The 15,160-nt window shown below is 34.0% G+C and overlaps 1 protein-coding gene across 37 annotated transcripts in view; it reads left to right on the top strand.

The window, feature by feature from the left end:
- Window positions 1–15,160, top strand: part of MIER1 (MIER1 transcriptional regulator) — a 70,430-nt gene that overhangs the window by 7,474 nt on the left and 47,796 nt on the right. For 24 of the 37 annotated variants that reach the window (XR_014808030.1, XR_014808037.1, XR_014808034.1 and 21 more), the window contains 2 exons: window positions 7,380–7,404; window positions 12,360–12,505. Coding sequence is in view for 20 of the 37 variants with exons in the window: in XM_021096499.2 (XP_020952158.1) it covers window positions 7,380–7,404; window positions 12,360–12,505 (171 nt within the window). In the remaining 17 variants the exon portion in view is untranslated. Of the gene's footprint in view, window positions 1–7,379; window positions 7,405–7,528; window positions 7,566–12,359; window positions 12,506–15,160 lie in introns of all 37 variants that reach the window. The other 13 variants (XR_014808040.1, XR_014808039.1, XR_014808027.1 and 10 more) reach the window with 2 other exon arrangements.

Genomic DNA, 15,160 nt, shown 5'->3' with positions numbered 1-15,160 from the left:
GGGTGCGGCTGTTTAGAAAAAAGAGTTTCTTTCCTTCATCTGTAAGAGGGAAAAGAGAGTTCTATGTAACTGGACATACATACATATATATATATACATATATATATATGTATATATATATGTATATGTATATATAGTCAGGTAGTCTTCAGTGGATCCCCATTCCGTTTATGCCCATTAGAGAAGCAGCAGTGTGCTATAATAGGTGATGTGGTTTCTTTCTCCATGGTGATGCTCGCATTGGTTTGAGCTTTAAATTCTGTAGTTATATTTTAAAGCAAGATACTCTTGAGGGAAAAGGAGCTTAGTGTATGAAAATACAGTGTGAAATTTAAGTTTAAAAAACCCTACTCAGAAATTTTAACTCCCTAATACACTGAAAACTTAACATACAAATGAATGCACTTTAACATTTTATTTATTTTAGAAATTAAACATGGTTGCATCCATGTAAGAGAGGAAAAGCAGTATTATGAGTTGCTAATCATCTCCTTAGTTTCAGGTGTATGTTTTAGTTTTCTTAAAAGTTGCATCACTTGGAGAGTGGAACGCTTACGTTTTGTAGGAAGGCATGAATGGTTCAATTTCAAAAAACAAAAACAAAAACCCGAATTTTGTTTTCAGTACTTTTTTTAGCGACCTGCTGTCTTTTAAAAATTGATCTTTTAGGCGTTCTTGTCGTGGCTCAGTGGTTAATGAACTGACTAGTAACCATGAGGTTGCGGGTTCGATCCCTGGCCTTGCTCCGTGGGTTAAGGATCCAGCGTTGCAGTGAGCTGTGGTGTAGGTTGCAGACGAGGCTGGGATCTGACATTGCTGCAGCTGTGACATAGGGCAGGAGCTACAGCTCCGATTTGACCCTTAGCCTGGGAACCTCCATGTGCCTTGGGTGTGGCCCTAAAAAGACACATACAAAAAAATTTCATCTTTTATATTCTTCAGCTGCTTGTAGATGGTTTTGTTTCTAGTGAATTTGGAGGAAGAGTGGAGAAAACTTAATTTGTGTCCTACAGAGATTCTAGAAGAGGTGAAAGGTAAATTTAATTTGTAGTTTTCCTAAGTTAGTATTTTAGTAATTAGAATGATTTTAGAGAGTAGTCATTTTAAAAATTAGATTAAGGAGAAATGCTTGGTTTATAGAGTGCTTTTACTTGCTTTCATGAGATTCATTCTTTATGATATCAGTATAAGGCATATGGTAAAATAAATCAAATGCTATGTTATTGCGTTTTTGGTTAAGTAGACCTGAGGATTGATGCTAACTGGTGAATAAGTGCAAAGTGACAATATGCATTTATTTCATAAATCTGAGGGGAAAACAGGTTATTGAAGAAACATGTCTCCAGAGAAAAATGTAGATATTATGCTTCTGGGCTTTTTTGTTGTTGTTTCCTACATGGGAGAATGACCCTGAACTTGTTTTTCCAGGAAAATATTTAAATCTTAAATGCAAATTTCTTGTAATATGAATACAAAATACTGATTTTTTCATACTTGATCTCATCATCTTAGTCCATAATAGGAAATATGTATTTAGTGGTTATTGAAACCATAGTAATATTGAAAACATATTTAATGTTCTTAGAAGTAATGATATGTGCTCCTTTTCCTAGTAATTTTTAGTAATATTTGTCATTGCTTATTATCTTTTAAAATTATTAACCTTCTAAAGGAGGCTCTCCTAGTCACACTTAAAGGAAGGAAAAATTATAGGGTAGTTGCAGTTTTACAAAGGCAGTGAAAAAGAGTAAGAGGAAGAAATAGTCCTTTGGGTTTTATAAGGAATGTGGCATGGGTACCTTTGGGAATGAACAATTTGTCTTTCATTTCAGAATTTGTAAACACATAGGCACTTCCTTTTCAATGGAAAAAAAAAAAAAAGCCACGGCATAGTGCAAGACCTATCTTTTCACCTAGGTCATATTGTTGTCTCGTAAAGAAAAGAAAATTTAATGGATTTGCTATCTGTATTAGTCTTAAAGTATGTTAGTATTTTCCAAAGGAATAATCTTATTTATTCACTGTCACATGTATTCATTCATTTCTCTTAAAAAGACTCCTCATTTAGCATTTTTCGAGGGTATTTGGATTTTGTTTCTTAAGGAAATAGTATCATCTTAATAGTGTCGATTTCCACTCTAAACAAAACTTGTTTCACTGCAGTGAATTTAGGCCTTAAGTAATTTCTCTATACTAGTAATGAAAAAAACTTTTTAGTATTTATATTTCAGATCTGTTAAGGATTTATCCAAAGTACTTAACACCAAATGCATGAGAGTCTTAAAAAGCTTAATTCAGATGATGTAATATTCAAAGTGCTTGATAAAGTAGGAAAGATTAGTTGGGAAATAGAGAAGTGAGTTACTTTTAGAGAATTCTTGAGACTAGTCATTTTCCCAAATCAGAAATAAAACACTGCCATTGAAACTTCAGCATCTTTATGAAAAGTAATCAGCAACATAGAAATTTCTTCTTTGACATTCAGATAGAGTCCCTGTATATTTCAAAAGATTTGCAAGTGGTTTCAAAATCCATTGCAGTGATTAAGTGCAGGTACCAGTTGTTACTTTGAACCCGTTCTATTTGACTTACACTGTGGCTTAGAATGACTGTTATAATTAGATATAACGTATATGTTTATGTCTATTTGAAATTCATAAAGTAGCACCCCCTAAAATATTTTTGCAAATTGAGATATCTTTTCGCAGTAGTCCTAGATTAAAAAAAAAAAAAATTAGAAGAGTCTATTAAACCTATCCCATCCATTTAGCTAAATACTCCTCAGTAGTGTTATATCTTTTGAGCAATTCATAATAAAAGTAAAGAACTTAGATCTCCAAAGAAATTGAACTAAACTTGAAGAAATCTAAATCTTTTCATCTAAGGGAAAATGAAACTGAGCAGACTTTATGCAATTTGTCCTAGATCATGTACTTTGTGACACAATTAAGATTGTAACCTAGTAGGCTTCTGAATTCCTAGTGCCTAGTAATAGCAGTTCATCCTCTAAATTATTACTACCATAGTAATTTTGCCAATTTTAACTCCAGGGCTTTCTTTACCAGCAGCAAAGTTAAGTGATTTAATTTTGCACTGAGAAAGAGAGATTGTGAGCCCTTGGAACTGTCTCCCTGCCTTCTCTACCCTGTCATAGGGCTCCTAACTCCTTTCTGTCTTCATCCCTATTGCAGTGAAAATTTCTGATTTAATGTCTACATTACTTAGTAGGTGATAATGATACTTAAATGGTGGTGGAATTGGGTTGAGGGGAACAATTAGTTCCGACAGTTATACTCATTGAAAATAAGCTTTTGATTACCTGGAGTAAAAGAGCCTAATGATTACTCTGTGTTTTTACTTATTTATTTGTTTTAATAATGGTGATATTCTAGTTAGTTGGTGTTTTATTCTCCCAGTTTATGATTTTCTGATATATGGAATATTTCTTATGATGGTCTAGAAAAATACAGAAGAAATATTTGAACAAGTCTGAGGCATTGACTATTTGTTACAACTAGTAGGGCCTTGATATTTCTATATCATATATATGGGTGAAAGTGTAAAAATAAAGATCACTTTTTAATTTGATTTAGCCTACCTATTCTCTGTCTGTCTCTAATGTTTTTCATCTCAGAACAGTTATTTATCAACCTAAAAGACAACTAGGTTATTTTTCAAAATTGTAGACTCTTTAAAAAAAATAATGGACAAAAGAAAAAGAAATAAATAATGGCAAGACTAGGTTTTCTTGAAAATCTAAAAGTAAGGGAAGAAAATGAAAATGGCTCGTAATTCCACAAAATAATCTCCACTGACTTTCTTTTTAAATAACATAGAGTAGTGCTTGCAAGTGCTTAAAAAATTCCAACAGTACAGAAAGGTATAAAATGAAAAAAGTCTTTTTTTTCCCCCCAACCCATACTCTAGAAGTAACTGTTAACAAATTCTTTTGTATCCTTTTGGGGGCAGGGAGTAAATTCATATGTATATTCCAGCCTAATTTACCCCTGCCTCTATACTTTTCTTTTTATTCCTAATACATATAAATATCTATCTAAGTGCTGCATATGTATGTGTGCATTTTTTCCTCAGTACAAACAGGACCGCACAACTGTCTCATTCTTTTTAATAGATTAGTAGTGTTCCATCTCTTGGAAGAACTATATTATATTTCTGACTAGTTAAATAATGAACTGTAAAGTGTTTCCCAACTTTTTGCTGTGGACAACTTTGTGGTAGTGAACATTACACATGTATCTTGGTATGCTTTTTTAAGGCATATCAGTGGCTAAGTTCATGTTGGTAAGATGATCTCAAGAATGCTTGAACCAACTCCTAATTCTACCAGCAATGTATAGGTTAATTTCAAATACATATTAATCACCAGTGTAAGTGTCCTTTATGGCTTTCGTTTTATAATTTGAGCTTTTTCTAAAAGTAGATGTGGCTACAAATGAGTGCCAATTTAGTTTTAGTTTTGTTTTCTCCACCTCCTTTTTCCTTTTTAGTTTACTGTTTAATGACTATTAATGGTATATGTTGCAAGTTTTTCTGGAGGGTATTGTTAGAGATGCCGGTTACTAACAAGACATAGGTAATAGTCTGACATCACAGATGACAGATTGCATTCATATTTTAAACATGCTTTGAGTAGATGAAAACTATTCTTAAAAGAAGAGGGAAGGAAGTGAAAAGGTAAAGAGTTTTTTTTTTTTTTTTTTTTTTTTTAAACATATTTGTTTCCTTGGGAGTTATAGAAGGAATCACATCCTAGCCTTCACCTTTACCACCTACCATGGAACCTTGATCAAGTCAGTTTATCTCCCTGGGTTTCCTAATCTATAAAATGATGTAGGTGGGGCAAGCATTATTGCCAGGTTTATGATAAGTAACTTCATGTTTTTGAAAATATGTAGTACTATGTAAACTTAAGCTGGTTCTGCTGTTCTTTTAAATAGTGAAATAAAATATGTCCTCATTTCATACTGAAATTTCCTGTATTATACTAAACTCATTTTATTTTGGGAGATAATTCTTTTGTTTGTTGGTTGGGCAAAAGTAATGTTTACAGTATGAGCTGTTTTCAAATGCCAGTTTTCCAGAAGTTCGTCTTTGATTTAAATGAGTATCATTAACTTCCAGGAAACCAGTCCCTCTCCCATTCTCCCCAAACGATACAGTGGAATTTTATTTTGAACATAGGATACTAAAATATTTATCTATAGGCAGACCATCCCTATTTCCCCTCCCCCAGTCCTAGTTTAGATATACTATCCGTCAAATCATGGTTCTTGAAACCATGTCTAGTATGTCTTACATAGTATGATTAGCGCTATCTTTGAACACTGGGTGTTCTATTTTATGCCAGCTTTCCTTAAAAATGCCAACAGTCCTCTAAACATTTGGTATCTTAATGGAAAATATTTAGGACCTTTTTCAGAATATTAAAGTGGTAACTACTTACCAATAAAATAACAATCAGTATGGCGTTTATTGGCATTTTAGCACAGTTTGAGAGCTTTTATAAACTACAGAAAACACTCACAATTCAGTATCTCTTTTATTGCCAGTATCTAATAACGTCATGAAAATTACCTTTTATTCTTCAGTAGAATAACTTATTTTTAATCTTTTTTAATCAGAAGACTGTTAAATGGAATAATTATTGGAGTGTTCAAAAAGAACCAAATGCTCAAAGAACTATTTCTTTTAAGCTAATTTGAAAGAAATGCTGGTTTTTCTTGTTTATTCCATGCCAACCTGTTTTAGAAGTTTACTAAAAAGGAAAAACAGCATTGTAAGGCCACTTTGTGGATAGTGAAGCTGGGACCAGATTGGACAGAGGTTGTGCTTAAACTTGGGACATATAGTTGCATGAAGTAAGAGTGGGTTAATATTTTAAAATATTTGCTGTGGTTAAATCCATTTTGAGCTGTAAGTGTGTAACTGTTCAAAAGGTATAGGGCAAGCTGAAAAACGCTTTTTATGGTTATAGTACTCTACTCTCTGTTACTCTACCTTACAGCTTCGCATTAGAGAAACCAAATTAAGAAGTAGTTCTGTTTTGACTCTGTTGTGGCAGAATGACTTTTAATTGAAGATAGTGCTGTGACACTTGAAAATTTATGATATGAATACTGTCGGTCTTTTGTTAGAACGAGACAATGCTATAAGGAAGAACCATTCTCTAGTAGAATTAAAAGGAAAAAAATAAGACCTTTGAAAAAGTATGCCTCAGAAGTTAATCAAGTTACCACGTGGACTCTAGAATGTCAATGTGAACACTTTTCAAAACGGAGTTTTAACGCCTTGTAAGAATTTGTCTTAAATGCCTAGCTTTTGAAAAATTGGGCACTTTTCCTCATTTCTGTTTTGTTGTTCTTGCCTCTCTGCCCCATTACTTAGCAGAAAGAAGGGAAATACTAGAATATCCCCATCTTTTGGTAATGCTTTTGGCTTTCCAGCAACTCTGACTTCTAATGAGCAGCAGTAGATAGCTTGGAATAGGCAAGTTTTTAGTTATAAAGAAATTATGTCATTTAAAGCATCTTTCGAACTTTTGTTTAATTTGTCTTATAGGAGTTGATGTTTGTAGATGACCTGTTTATAATCGTGAGTTAAACTGAATGAAGATAAAATAGGCATAAACTGTCAAGTGGTGATAATACTAAAATAAGTTGTGAACAGTTTTATTTTTAAATTTTCCATATGCTTGTGGTTAAATTTGCAACAGGTAGAATGGTACAGTAGAGGGAACATTTTAATTGGGAATCTTTGTGATCTTCCATTAGATAACTTAACCTCTGTAGACCTTAGCTTGAAAGGTTGCTAACTTTGTAATAGTTTAAAAGTACATTGTTTATTAGTAAAGTTAACCTAATGTAATGTTTGGTACTTAAGTAACATTTTAATTTTTCCTTCTGCTTTCTTACAACATAATTAAAAAATAATAATAATGCCTTAAATTGTTGCTGCCTCACTTCTCATACTTTAAGCCAGAGACCAGCTTGATAGCAAACTTTGGGCATAGTTTTCCCTGTATTTAATATATAGGCGAGAATATTTCAGAGAATTCCAAGATTTAAAATCATCTCTCTTGAAACACGCTATGTTATGAGATACATATTTGCCTTTAAAATCTGAATCAATTCCATATTACTGTCTTTTGGTGTCTAGATTTAGGAGTGTTTTAGATTTTTGTTTGTTTAAATAAGCAAGTCAGAGAAAGGATTATATAGGAAGTTTTAATTTGTCCTAGATAATTCAGACATTAACTTGTTTTTGGCGTCATATCCATGTCATTGAATAATTTCTGTAATTTTGTAAAGATTTACTACACAAAGATGCTAATTTTTCTTCTTTTCTTCCCCCCACCCCAGCCATCTGTTGCGTCTTCAAGTCCAGGTAAGTATTTTCTATAATCTCTATTTGACTAACATTTGTCCTATTAGTTATATAAAGGTTAAAAGAGTTAGACTGTCATCTGACTTGCTTTTCTTCTGAATGCTTCTTTTCTCTGGGGATAAAGAAGTGGATGAAATATTTGACTACTCATGAAAGTATAGGTGAGGCTGCTGTGAGTTCAACCTCAAATTGCCACTTTGAACCTGTATTTTGTATAGTTTTTAAATTGCTATTTGATTTGAAGTACATTTGAAGTGTATTTATAAAAAGAAATCACTAGCTGCTTAGAAATACTTGCTTATAGGGGAAATTCAAAGTATTTTATTAATAGGATCAAATTTTATCCTCTGACCATGTATCTTTGGACTTAGGTGTTCTCCTCCAAATATAATATAAGTTCACTTTTTCTTTAGCAGTTGCAAACATGTGATCTTTGGACCAAATCTGGGCCACAGATGTTATTTGTTTTGTCAGTGTAGTGAGCTTAAAAAATCAGAATATTTTATATAAAATTTGAATTTATATTGGGGAAATAACCAAAAAAGAAAGTAAAAAAAAAAAAAATGAATTTAGGCTTCTCATGGTCAATCAGAGGTCCTGGTGCCACTGGGTGCAGCATTCCTGAGTGGCAATAATTGGAGCTAAATAGCATCAGGAAAGAGTCTTGGTACTAGTCTTTCTGCCTTATTGTCCAGGGATTTTACCAAGAGAGAGGACTGCCTTCTGTAATATGAAGTATACAGATTAAGGAAGAGTCTAATGTAACTAACTAAGCAAGAGTGAGAAAGGGAGCTCTCGGTGGCATGGCCATGTTTTATCTGAAAACATTTTACATTGAATATTTAGGAATGATGTATTACTGACCTTTTCAGATTATTGAAGCAGTCACCTTTGCGTGTTTTAAATTTTATTTATTTATTTTTTGTCTTTTTGCTATTTCTTTGGGCCGCTTCTGCGGCATATGGAGGTTCTCAGGCTAGGGGTCTAATAGGAGCTGTAGCCGCCGGCCTACGCCAGAGCCACAGCAACGCAGGATCCGAGCCGCGTCTGCAACCTACACCACAGCTCCCGGCAACGCCAGATCGTTAACCCACTGAGCAAGGGCAGGGACCGAACCCGCAACCTCATGGTTCCTAGTCGGATTTGTTAACCACTGCGCCACGACGGGAACTCCGTGCGTGTTTTAAATTTTAGAAAGTTTGGAAAAATGCTTAGCGTGGTCTTAATGGTTCAGAGTCCTTTTCATGAATACAGATCATTGTGCTCTCTGTAGTACAATGCAAGAGGTAGGGACTGGACTAGAATACCTCTAGATCCTTTCTAGATGAGTATTGTGCTTAATTGACAGTTGATTTTGTCGTATATATTTCAGCTGAAAATGTTTTTCTAATATGCTTGGAACTGAAGTACATTAGGTTTTGTGACATTTCTGAAACTCAAGGATTTTTTTTTAACTTCCTGGTTTATGTTTTGGATGGAAGCAGGTTGAAAGAGTTTGGAAGTAATCTGACCTCAGATAAATCAGATTACCGTATCCTTTTGAGGACACGAAATTGTTCTTTTTTTTTTTCTTTCAAATACAGAAATCCCTCTCATTGAAAAAATTGATTCTATTTGTTTTTGTTAATGTTGTGACATTGCAAATAGACTGTTTTAGACATTTTTCTATGCATGTTGATACATTTGCCAGGGTAATACATAGGTATATAAAAATAATTGCTCCAAAATTGATATTAATAAAGGGCCTTCTGAATTTCCATTGCATTTGAATCAGCCTAGGCTGAACTCAAAGAATAATGGAGCTTGAAGATAGCAAATGTCTGATAGCTTTTATTACTTGTTAAATGCTTATACAAATAGAATTTTTTAAATTAAAGATCTTTTGGTGTAGATGGCTTCTGTCCAGGAAATGTTTTTTTGTTCTTCTAAGTAATACTAATTGTAGGCAATTATAAAAATTGGTAGAAAAAATTAGGAGTAGAGGCGATGTAAAAAAATTTTTGGTTCACTGGTGAAAAGCTTTGGAACAGATACTAATAATAATAGTCACATGACCCAGGCTAAGTGGTTTGTCTATAGACTCCACTAGTGTAAACCAGTTACTTCTAGTAGCCCTTAGAGGTGGGGATTTAGGGAGGGGAAGGTAATAAAATGATTAAATGAGTACACGTGATACCACAACTGAATTTGTCTTTTGAGTCTTCAAAAAGATGTAAGATACTTCTTAGTAATTTTGCAGCACAGTGGAGTTTTGTAACAAAGCAAAACTCTGAAGTGAAATATTTACACAAAGCACTAGACTCCTTGCCCATAATAATTTACTTTTGGGATTCTTTTCCCTGGGAGACAGTCTAATGATGGGCCTTAGTAATTAACAGAAGGAAATAGGATGGTTAGTTGGTCTCAAAGAATAAGGTAAAAAGTCTACTAAAAAAAGGTCAGATTAAGGCAGGAAAAAAATTGAAATTGAAAGTTAATAGGGAACAATACAATGTGTATTTGGGGAAAGAAATTAGAGAAATTGTTATTTCATATAGTGGGAGGGCAAAGTAATAATGCTTTAAATATAAATGGCTTTGCAAATAATGACCAAAAAATGGGAGACTTCAGGTAAGTCATAGCACTTGTAATTTGGTGCTGTTTTCTCATGTGACCTAGATGTTTAAGTTGGTAAAAATATAAGTAGTTAGGAATTAAGCCTAATTACTTTTGACAGTATTTGCATCCAGTAGAAATTATAAGAGTATATGGGGAGTTGCCGTGGTGGCACAGTGGAAATGAATCCAACTGGTAACCATGAACTTGTAGGTTCCATTCCTGGCCTTGCTCAGTGGGTTAAGGATCTAGCGTTGTGTTGAGCTGTGGTGTAGGTCAGAGACAAGGCTCAGATCCTACGTTGCTATGGCTGTGGTTTAGGCCAGCAACTATAGCTCCCATTCGACCCCTAGCCTGGAAACTTCCATATATATGCCTCAGGTACAGCCCTAAAAAAAAAAAAATTTATAATAGTAAATGAAATGATATTGTGAGGATTTTTTTTTTTTTTTAAGGAACTTTCTGCCTGTAAGGGAGAAGAAAAGTATAGCAGCATCTATAGAAATACATAATTATTGATTATGTATCCTTAGAGGATTGCGGTGTGAACTGAAAAGTTTTAGGAGTTGTTCTCCATTGATAATTTAGAAAGAAGGGACAATGACGGGAATAAAAAAACTACAAGTAAATTAATGATTCTCAAATTGCTCTTATAGAACCCTTATGTCCAGTCCCTCACTCAGTACTAAGATTCTGTACTGAAATTATGCCACATTCTTCTTGATTTACAGAAGAAATTAGGATAATATATTTTTCTCAGTGTTTCATTTGGGTAAATTGTTCTAAAACTTAAATGGTTGGTTAACTCATTTTTCTATAACAAGATAGATAATACTTGATTTAGCAGTTATATATTTAGTTATTTTATATTTAACATTTTTTATTACGTTCCTCAGAGAGCACACTGACTTCTAAGCGCTTTGCCATCTAACCTGGCTTCCGGTTTACTCATCTTGGTAAAGCTAGGCTCTCTTCAGGTAGTCTTTGAAGCAGGATACTTACTGCTTTTGAGGCTGTGACTGAGGCTTGGGGTGCAGTAAAAAAGTACAGGCATTGAAATTAGCCTGGAATTAGAACCAGGATTAAAATTCCATTCTTGCCACCTACTGGCTCTGATTTTAAACATGCTGCTTAAACTCTTTGAGCCTCAAGTTTTTGTTTATTCTTCGTAGGATTGTTTAAAGATTAAATGAGATAATGTATGTGAAGTGCTTGAGCATAGTGTTGGCACATAGTAAACACTCAAAAAGTGCTTCTTAAGCTAAAAATATTGGGAGGTGATAAGAACCTTATCCTTAATTGTCTAGTTTTCAAGAAATCAGCCTCTATGCTGTTATCTCTTTGTTTTAGTTATTGGTTTTCTTACTAGTGTGAAATAGAAGGGTAGGTACATCTATTAACATAACTTTTAACACTTTAAACTGATAAAAATAAAGTGCTAGTTGGTTTTTTTTTTTTTTTTAGTGTTAAATAACTCATTCATTTATTAGTAAGCAGTTTTTTGGAAACTTACTTCAGGTTTGGCAATAGCCAAATGTGGGGATAGTTTATAGAATATATATATACCCAGCACTTGTAATCTCCTGTTACAGGGCTCGACTCTTGAGTACAGCAATATTCCCCAGCTACCAGGCTAAAAATAGCTTAGCTTATACAACAGTTACCTACTGGATTATTTTTAATGCCTTTCATAAGAGTTTTGTATGCAATTTTAATAAACTTTTTATACTCTGAGTTGTTTCAACTAAGTAAGGACAGCTGCCTTTATATTAGAATGTATTTTCATGGAAGTGCTGATAGAATAATATTTGAGTTCAGCTATATTTTTATTAGACTATATATTCAGATGATTGCATATTTCATGTGACTATAGTCTCAGGGTCCATAGGGGTTCATACTCATTAGGACTATTAAAAATCAAATGATTAAGAATTGTAATTTTTCCCACACAAAAAAAATCATTTTTATTTGATGTTACTGTTTACAATTGAAGTTTTGTTTGGAAGATTACAATAGGTTTTTTTTTTAAGCTATATATGCCTTTTGAAAGCTATAAACAAACCCCTACCTCCCACCCTCCTGACCCCCCCCCCCTTTACAGTTGTAACTGTAAATATATAGAGATGAAATAGGGCAAAGAATAGTCCCTTTTAGAAGACATTTTTGGCAGGGGAGGAAGGCAGTGATAAATAAGAGCAATGAGTTTGGTTAATAATAAACAATGCTTGCTGTGCTGTGCATAATATTTCCCTCATACTTTTATTTAGCTTATATCCAGCCTTAAATAACATACATTAAATTAATATTAGTAAGACACACATGATTTGGTTTACCAAACTTTTTAAAATATTCTTTACCAGGAGGTTCAGCAACATCAGATGACCATGAATTTGATCCATCAGCTGACATGCTGGTTCATGATTTTGATGATGAACGAACATTAGAAGAGGAAGAAATGATGGAAGGAGAAACAAACTTCAGTTCTGAAATAGAGGATCTTGCAAGGGTAAATAACAATAAGAGCTAGAGACTTTTAAAAAACTTTTTTTGTGGATAGGAAACACTTGAAATTTTAGTTCTCTACTTGTGTTTTTTTGGGAGGAAAGTGGTGTTATATATAATCAATACTGAAAAATTCTATGTGGGCATAGGTGGGATATTTAAAATTTGGAATGAAAGGCATTTAAAAAAATAACTTTATTATGTGAATTAAAATTCAGTAGTTACTTTGGTGAAACATCACAGATACTGAGTTTCCTCTTATCATACTTTGTCCTCTCCTAATTACTATATCTTTTATTTACTCCCTTCAGAATAAAAATTTGTGTTGTCATCATCTTCTTCATTTCCTATTTACTCCATTATTTGCTCTAGATTACCTTTGCTCCTTCCTATCAAGGCAACAAATGATTTTATCATTATAGCCATTGGTCATTTTTTTTCTCTACTTTCAGAGGTATTCCACACAATTTATTGTTTCCTTTTTTTTGAGTTTTTGAGCACGCCACTGTCATTTTCCTGATCTGCTTGTTTCTATTCAGTGTCTTTTGCATACTCTCCTTCCTTTATCGAAGGCTTAAATTCAGAATTTCCCAATTCTCAGTTCTGGGCTTGGTTTTTTCCGGTCTCTAGATCAGTGTTCCTCATAGTATACAGTGCGGGTTAATTGCTTCAGAATCATTCATGGACTTAATAAGAAATGTGCATTCCTGTGCCTCTCCCCAGGTAGACTGAATCAGAATCTCTTGGTAGAGGTTGCATACAAATATTAATTAAATATGCACACCAAGTCTGAAAATTACTAAAGTCGGTGATGTAGTCCTATGTTGTCTCTATGCTCAGTATTTCTTATTTTTCTAGCATTAACAGGGCTCTGGTTTTATTTATCTAAGCACCTGCTTGACATGTCTGCTTGGAGATCTCAATATACATGTCTATATTTTATTTTTGTCTTTTTTTTGTTAATTAAAGTATAGTTGATTTGCAGTGTTGTGCCAGTTTCTGCTGTATAGAATAGTGACCCAGTCATACACACACACACACACACACACACACACACACACACATTCTTTTTCTCATACTATCTTCCATCATGTTCTAGCCCAAGAGAGACATCTTTAAATTTAAATGTCTAAAAGAGAACTATTGATTGATGTTCTTCTTCCTCTACCTATTCCTTCCCTGTTTTCTCCATCTTAGCAAAAAATGGTACTACCATTTACCTTGTTGCCTAAGTCAGAAACAAGGGGGTCATCTTCCTTCATTTTCAATTTCCACTCCAAAATAAGCCTGTCATTTCAATCCAAAAATATTTTACCTGGCTCTTGCTCCGTCGCTGCTGCCACTCTCAAGCCCAGGTCATCATTTTTAGCTTAGACTGTTAGAGTAGCTTCCTAACTGGTTTCTTCGTGTTCTCCATTACCACTGTCCTCTCCAGTATACTGCCGTAGGAACCATGATGATCTTTTCAAAATGCAGATCAGTTTATGTCAGCCTCCTATTTAAAACTCTTCAATGGCTTCCTGTTACAACAGAAGAAAATCCAGACTCCTTGCCCTGGCCAGCAAGGCCACCTACATGGTGTGGTTCTTTATCCATGTATTGCATTGTCCCTATCATAGCATCTATAACCACACTAGCGGCTTTTGTTCTTAGATGTTCTTAAACTAGCTGGATTTTGTTTGTTTGTTTTTTTCCTGCTTCAAGGCTTTTCATCTCATTCCCACCCTCTGGTATGTGCTTCCTGCTCCTTATCCTCTTAAGTCTGGGCTTAATAGTGCCTCCTCAGAATGGCCTTTCCTGGTGCCTAATTAGCTTTTTTTTTTTTAACCACTGTACCCCATTCAATGTTTTCTTTATACATAACACAATTTGTAATTATGTTCGTTAAAAATTTTTTTTGTCTGTATCCTCCTTTAGTTCCATGAGAGGAAGGATGGTCTGTTTTATTCACCAATGTATTTCATGGTACCTAACGAAAGTGGTCACTCAGAATTTTTGAATGAATGGATGAATCAATTTGTTATGCTATAATTAAAATTTATTATGCATACAATCTGCTAAACTCCATGACCAAAAAAAAAAAAAAGGGAAATAAATAAGACATATGCCAGCCTTTAGGCATTGGATTACATATTGTCATGGAAAAAATGAACTCTTACACATTTATAGTGATAAAGACTAATCTATGTTTCAGAATTTTAGTTTGGAACTTTTTAAAGTGTACATTTAAAGATCTGGAAAAGGAATCTTATCAAGTCAAATCTTGTCAGGTGGTGCATTTTGGGATCATTTAGTGATTAAAACTGGCTTAATCCGTAATACCTAATCAATTCAATATTTTATTATTTTAAGCAATTCAGTATTTTACTACTAGTATTTTTTCTTTATAGGGCTGCACCGGTGGCATATGGAAGTTCCTAGGCTAGAGGTCAAATCAGAGCTGCAGCTGCCAGTCTACGCCACAGGCGCAGCAATGCCAGATCCAAGCCATGTGTGCAACCTATACCACAGCTCATGGCAATGCTGGGTCCTTAACCCACTGAGCAAGGCTGGGGATTGAATCTGCATCCTCATGGGTATTAGTTGGGTTTGTAACCTGCTGAGCCACAATGGGAACTTCCTATTTTTTTATTTTTTTACTTTAAGCCAGACCACAGAA

This window comes from Sus scrofa, chromosome 6 (assembly GCF_054392235.1).
Source record: "Sus scrofa isolate SSC_HxYL_T2T_F1_AM1 chromosome 6, Sscrofa_HxYL_maternal_Yorkshire_Landrace_v2.0, whole genome shotgun sequence".
Lineage (NCBI taxonomy): Eukaryota > Metazoa > Chordata > Mammalia > Artiodactyla > Suidae > Sus > Sus scrofa.
This window is presented reverse-complemented; position numbering and strand designations above follow the sequence as displayed.